The following is a 7,438-nucleotide window of genomic DNA, read 5'->3' on the forward strand; positions in this document are numbered from 1 at the left end:
AACGGATCTATTAAGGCTCGTTTGAATAATGAGATGAGATGATTTTAAATAAATTGAATAAAATATTGTTAGAATATTACTTTTTAATATTATTATTGTTTTGAGATTTGAAAAATTAAATTATTAATTATATTTTATGTAAAAATTTAAAAAAATTATAATAATAAAATGAGATGAAACCATATCTATATTCAAACAGGCCTCATGTACATGTTCTGTATTCTACTCTTGGACCAGATGCCATTTTTTCTATCGTTAGTGATTAATGAAATACAAACAGATGCCAAACTTTTACCTTAGAGCTTGCTACAAAAATAATTAGGAGTTGATAACGAATATTGTAACTGTAATTAAGCTGCACGTATGCTTAATCCGACCATGTTTCGGAACAAAAAGATCAAGCTGTGCAAATGCAACATGTTTTTTATTCGGTTAAACTCCAAACTTCTTAGTTTGTATCCAATTATTCAAACCTTACTCAAAATCAAAACGCTTATCACTTTAGCCAACAAAACTGTTACCGTTGTTGAACCAAGTATCCTAAATAATAGAGACAAGAAAATTATTAGTTGTCTTTTTCAGTTGAATTATTGGTAGGTTGTTTGGAATTTTTTCTACCAAACCCTTTGTATGCCATCCCTTAATTTCTTCTTCAGCGTGTCATCCATTAATTGCATTGGGTTCCCAAATAATTGAAGGGTTCTCGAAGAAACCAACTTCCACGAGCTCTCATCACCAACTGGATTTATATTGGCATCCCTATCATTTTATAGAATATTTCACTTCTCGAAAATATGTACCAATAAACAGATACAAAGGTCATAGTTTAAGATCGACTTTTCTAAGTAACAGGCTGATTTGATTATACAAAATTAAATTATCTCATTTCATATTTTTTTATATAATTATATAATTTTTTTTTAAATTCTCACATAAAAATATAATAAATAATTCAATTTTTTCAAATTTTAAAATAAAAATTATATTAAAAAAATATTTTATTTAACTTCTAACAAAATATCTCATTTTATCTCTTCTAAATTATAAAATTAAATAAAACCTAAAAATTTGAAACCCTTTAAAAATATTGAGAGTGGCTTATGCATCTTCATATTTATTTTTATATTTGCATAACATCTCTTCAAAATCATCTTTATTAAATTATACATCCTTAAATTTTTGTATAACTATAAATAATATTTTTTTAAATTTAAAAAAATACTATTCACTCTACCAACATTATTATTTTTTTTTTCACTCTTCCCAACGGAACTCTCTCGATTACTTTTCTCTCATTGCTCTCTCTCTCTCTTTCTTCAACTACGAAGGCACCAGAACAACTCTCTCGATTCTCTCCATTGTTCTCATATCTTTCTTTAACTACAAATGCACCAAAACAACTCTCTATTGTTCTACAGCACTTGGAAAACCTAGAATACCTTGCCTGTATGACCATGCAGTGTTCTAAAGCAAACCAGATCCTTGGGTCCGAAGCTGACCGGGGTCATACCCTGCGACCTCGTGTACCTCGCAACTGCGAAATTCGCCACCAGAACCAAACAAATCCGAGAAATACTGAACTCCAAAAAATCCAAACCCAAAAAACTAAAGAATAAATAAAACAAATTTTGCAAGATTTCACATACTATCCGTGTCGAGCAGAGTGAGCCGCTTCCGCTTATGCTTGACAAAATGGAATTTTGGGAAATTCAGGAAAGGTTTGAAGGGAGACTTTGATTGTATTGCTTTGATTGCGGAAGATTTTAGAACACAGAAAGTATGTCGAACAACGTAGGAGTAGATTTGTACACAGAGAGATGATGGGTTCTGAAAAAAAATATTATTAAAATAATAAATATTTTATTATTATTTAATTTAAAGATACATAATCTAATGAAAAAAATTTATTTTTCATAAGTAAAATCATCTTTTGAATATAAAAATACATAAGAGAGTACAGATGCTCTAAACAGCCGCAGATCCTGTCTCTAGCTTTAATCATGGGGTCCAAAAGAGACATAAATGCAGAGCAGAGGGATTAATCTAGTACTGTTTCCTTTGGATCACTTTCTGCAATTAGTATAGTTTGCTAATCTCTCTGCAGTCTTCTTTCCATCTCTCAATCATTGCGCATCTGCCATCAACGTATACCACTCCACCAGTACCTCAATCCCTTTGGGAATAAATCATCAAAAGATAAAAGAAGAGTATCTTTAATCATTTCCTTCAACAGCATCATCTCTTAAGAAAATTACTGTTATTAATGTCCACGAATCACATGGCATAGTTATTGTTTAAAAGAAAAAAGAAATTACCCCATCAAAAAGTAGAGAGGAAAATAAAAAATAAAAAATAAAAGAGCTTCTCTCGACATCTTTCAATACAAATTTTACAGAGAATATAGATTACCAATAATTATTACCTAAAAAACAAGAAGAGAAAAGAGATAAAAGGAACAAAGAAAAAACACTCAACCAACTCACTTTTTTTAACGATATAGACAAATAAAAGCAATGTTGGGTCCCTCCCTTTTCTTTTGCACAAGTTTCTCGCCTCTCATTCCCATGGGTGGTGGGTCAGATGGATCCCAGGCCAAGAAACAGGAGCAAACAAACCCAACTCAATATTTGTGCCAAGAATCAATCGATGAATTATGACAATGCAAGCCATGCGTGAGGAGCAAGCCATTATCACATCCTGCAGCAGCATTTGCTCTCCCACATGTTGATTTCAGTGGAACTGTAGTCACAATTTTTTTTTTTTTTTTTCCCTTTCAGCCTGAAAAATCATCCGCGCACAGCTAGGCGCTTATTGGGTAGGTGCTAGAGCTGTACATGCCCGATGGTTTTGCGCTCGAATTCCTTGATGGTGTTGGCCAGCTGTTTCATGTTGTCATCGTAGACAAAGGGGAGCTCCTTGTACCACGTAACATTATTGGCCTTGGCCGAAAGTGGGAGGAATTCCCGGCACGGTTCGCCTAGTACCGATATGGAGTTGTGGTAGTGATAATATCGGATCTTTGTTTCCGTCTTGTGCAATGTCTTCCCGACAACATTCTCCGACATGTGCACCCCCGTAGCATAGGCATTCTTGGCCTGAATAGCATACTTCCGATCCCGCCAGATCCCGGTTCGTGTCTCCCTGAACAGTAGCTTCTCGAATCCCCATTGCCTGAATTTCATGTCACCCCCATAGAATTAAAGTAAAAACGGAGATCTAAAGAGTAGACTCAGAATATAAGTACCAACAAATGTAACTGTTCCAAGTAGTTCGAATGCATAATCTGGTTGGACTTTCTAGTGATCTAAAGAATAATTTTACGAGATTTCCTCACCATTCCCAGAACTACTACTTACTAATGGAATTCTAAGCAAAAATGTCCCAACACCAATTTCATGGATATGACAATTCCATTCATAACTAGACGTTTCATCTGCATTACGAATCTAGGATGCCAACATTCTTTTGGAAAGAGAGCAAAAGAAAAAGAGCCTATCTTTTGTGAAATTCCTTTGGAAGAGAAGGAAGAATCGAAGAAAGTACGTACCTTGGATAATCCTGTGTGGAATCGTTCAAGCAGAGCATACTGGACATGGTATTCTGCTCAATAGTGAACTGAGTGTAATTGGAGAACTCATTGAGCACTGATTCCAGCGTGTTTCCATTGGGCAGATAGATATACTCATCCACATCGAAGTAAAAGGTCCAATTGGCAGAGTGTCGGTAGCGATGCAGACAGTCATTGACCACCAAGAACTGGTTATAGTAATACCCATCGAACTCCGCCTGACCCCTTATGTCCTGAATAGTGGCCCTCCCGGCTCGTACCCACGGCTCCAGCGCCTCCCTCACCTCGGGCGACACTCCACCCGCGTCATGAAACACGAAGTGCGACTGGGGTCCGAAGAACCAAGCGTGGTACGCCATCCATTCCCTGATCCTAGCCGCACTCAAGTTCCCGTATAAAGATGACCCACAGTACAGATACTCGTACTCGTAAGGCGGGTGGTACTGGGACTCGTTGTAGGATCCCGGTGCTTCCTCCAAAGCCGTGAATTTCTCGTACTTTTTTGGGGATTCGCCGTAATAGGCGTTGACAGTGAGCTTCCCACCGGCGTTGTCCTGGTTAGGATTCACAGGGAAGGTACAATTGACAACGACAACAGTGTAGACGCGGCCGTAGCCCCAATCAGGGAGCATCTTATAGGCTACGGTTCTAATGGAGGATCCATTGTTGGAGATCCACTCGCATTTGTACCAGGGCCGACCGTACACGTGAATGGGCTTGGAAGCCAGCCCCACCACGGCGAAGGTCCGGGGACCCCCGCGGTAAGCTCCCATTAGGACGAAGAGAGCGGCGGCGTTGCCAACGGGCTGGAAGACTCGCTTGTCAGAGTTGGGAATGCTTTGGGGGGCCGAATACTTCCGTTCAGCAAGTGGGCCAGCAGAAGAATTAGACAAAGATGCACTGGCATTGGCAATGGAAAGAGTGGCAGCGGCTGCAGAGCAGGAGGAGCGGTCGGTGGTGGTGGTAGTGGTGGAGAGGAGATTTTGGTAGTAAGGAGGGAGGTTCCACATGAGCATGACGAGTGCCAGAGCAAGGAATGTGACCACCATTGTCTTGGTTTCGAAGCAGCTCAGCATTTTGGAGACAGTCGGCGGAGGGCCGTCCTTCCTCATTTGGTGTTGGCGGTGCGGTTCTGCTCTGCTATGTGCGTCTGCAAAACTATAGTGTCGGTGTCTGGCCTCGATGGAGGGTGGATTCGGTCAGGGGTGAGTATTTCGATGACCGAGATTATCAAGAAAAGGAAAAGGGGTCAAATGGGAGTCAGAGACCCATCCAAACACACTGTAATGTAGTGAAGCCGCTGTCTCATGTCTCTCCTCGTAAAAGGACCTTCGCTTCTCTGTTTTGTTTTTTTTTTACCTTGTTTGGTTACCAGGCATTACCTTCCAGCTTCATGGGTTACCAGGCATTACCTTCCAGCTTCATGGGTTTACTAAAAACGGCTTCGATCTTCTCTTAATTACTAAGCCACCACTAGGATCCTGGCCGAGTGGCCCCACAAAACGGATCCCAATGCCCATGGCTCTTTCCTCAGACTTCCTCAGGGAACAGAATGGGAAATTTTCCAATGAATTGGCTTCGAAAACTTATGACATACGGTTGCCGTAAAATGGATTGGCTTCGAAGAATGGCAATCAGATGAGTTTTTGGCGTGGAAATATAATAACAATAGCAGTGTCCATTTTTACACGTGAGATTGCGGTTGCGTTTTAGTAGTAAGTTATTTTCAGATATTTTGTAAATGGTAGTAAAAAATTAATAATAAAATATTAAATAATAGTGAATATACAAAGAGAGAATATAGAAGGAAAATTAATTAGTGAAAAAAACCATGTGTTCTGTAATCATTAATATTGTGGTTCATTAATAGCATGTTCGCATTATCTCCTCTCCCATATGTCTCTCAAAAGTTCATAATAATATGCCGCTAAAGTCGGGGGATTTGGTTCTGTGTGCAAGCAAGGATATGCCTTAGAACTCTTTAACTTATTACTTTTTTTTTGGTTCTGCCCCCAAGAATTATGGCGAAGAATCATAACCCGATTGCTAGCGAAAGTGTTAGATCATTATGCCTCTTTTCTTCGAAGCAAAACGACGTTGAACATATCATCAAAGAAAATCTGGCAATAGATATATATATATATTTGGTTAAATGCGAGTTTAATTAGTCGGCCTGTTGTAGCAGCAGGGGAGATATCGAGATCCATTTCATTAGTTTTAAAAGCACGAGAGAAGCTTTGAGTTCAAATTGAAAACACATTTGTCTATTCTTCATCTCGATCCACTGCTGCTTCATTTTTGTGTCGTGTTTTTCCAATAGCTCTTTGCTCTCTCCTCTTCACAGGCCGGGCCGGTGAGTTTGGTATTTGTCTCAACCGAAATTTACGGCAATCCGAGTAATGCTAGTTATAAATTTTAAATGTACAAACATTTTGTAAAATTGAGAATCCGAAAAAGTGAATTTTCAATATTTTTCTATAGATGTGGAATTTATTTTTTTATAAAAGACTTGCACGAGGTTTAGAGCACTAGGTATTGGCCTATTCAAATGCTAATGCCTAACTAAATTTTGACTAAATAATTTAAAAGTGATCTGAATTAGAATAGTCAAAACTTCAAAGAAAGTTTTACTTTTAAGCTCCAGTAAATTCATCTCTTTCTCTAAATTTAATTAGTCACTATTTATCTATAAAATAATATTTTATTCTAAAAATATTCTCAATAGTTACTATTGGATAATTAGGTTATGGAAAAAAATAGCTAGAAAACAATAATTTTAAGTGAAAATTAAATTATTAATTAATATATGGGATATATTTGCTAATGATTTTGACTAACCTCTCTAATGGTTTTGGCCAACCTCAACTTTTAATCAAATTTTAGACTTGGCAGCTCTTAATCATTTGAAATAGTATTTCTCTTAATAATATATCCACTTCTAAGTTTAGGACGTTACCAGCTTAACCCTACAGGCTACAGCCACAAATATTTATATACATGTATATATATATATAATCTCTCTCTAATCTCTATGTTTGTGTGTATATATAGAGACACACAAACCCACAACAACATTTGGCTTTTATGCTTGAGGTAAAGAAAAAGTACTATACATGTTTCCATTTCACTTGTCACAGAATGATAAACAAAGTTCGTTAAACTAAAACAGAAAAGAAAATAATCATGGATCGGTATTTTACAGTCAACCATCAGTACCGCAAAGCTTCATATAAAAAATCATTAAAAATAAATATTTTCATTAACAATGAATAAGTTCTGTTAAGAATCTATTCCCTAAACGACACTTCTGTCCTTTTTAAAATTCAAATGATGCTGCATGTAGACGACAAACTATGATCGTCCAATACGTATGAGTAAAATTTTTAGCATAACGATAAAAAAAAAGAATTCTGCAAATCATCATTAGGTGGCACATACGGTGATCATTTATTAATATTAAGTACAAAAATAAAACAAAAATCAACTGACCACATTCAGCTATCAGCAGTACTCTAAACTCTCGAGAGGATCGATTGGTGGAACCGGCATCTTTATTTTTGTTCTCGAGATTATTTTTTATTAATAATTTTATGCAAAATAGAGGACCACAATTCTATATATCTCTCTGTTTTTATTTGTGTTTTTTTAATCTATTTGATGATAATGAGACCAAAAAATAAATAAATTCGTTTAGCTTAAAAGAGTACAAAAATAGCAACATGTTGAGAATGTAATAGGGCTATTCGGAGTTGGGTTAAGATTCTTAAAAAATATTCAAATAACTTTAAAAACTCTATAATAAAAATAAATTAGGTTGTTTAGATGTTACATAGTAAAGTACGTATTTTTTAATCTCAAATAAGTTAAATA

General features: G+C 36.6%; 1 protein-coding gene across 1 annotated transcript; it reads right to left on the minus strand.

Moving 5' to 3' along the window:
• Window positions 1–2,350: 2,350 nt before the first annotated feature.
• LOC109007732 (galactan beta-1,4-galactosyltransferase GALS1) lies at window positions 2,351–4,940 on the minus strand. Its single transcript, XM_018987536.2, has 2 exons — window positions 3,548–4,940; window positions 2,351–3,171 (listed from the first exon to the last, which is right to left on the minus strand). The coding sequence occupies exons 1-2, from the start codon at window positions 4,678–4,680 to the stop codon at window positions 2,823–2,825; spliced, it is 1,482 nt and encodes a 493-aa protein (XP_018843081.1). The 5' UTR covers window positions 4,681–4,940; the 3' UTR covers window positions 2,351–2,822.
• Between the last annotated feature and the right edge of the window lie 2,498 nt (window positions 4,941–7,438).

The sequence above is a fragment of the Juglans regia genome, chromosome 11, assembly GCF_001411555.2.
Source record: "Juglans regia cultivar Chandler chromosome 11, Walnut 2.0, whole genome shotgun sequence".
Lineage (NCBI taxonomy): Eukaryota > Viridiplantae > Streptophyta > Magnoliopsida > Fagales > Juglandaceae > Juglans > Juglans regia.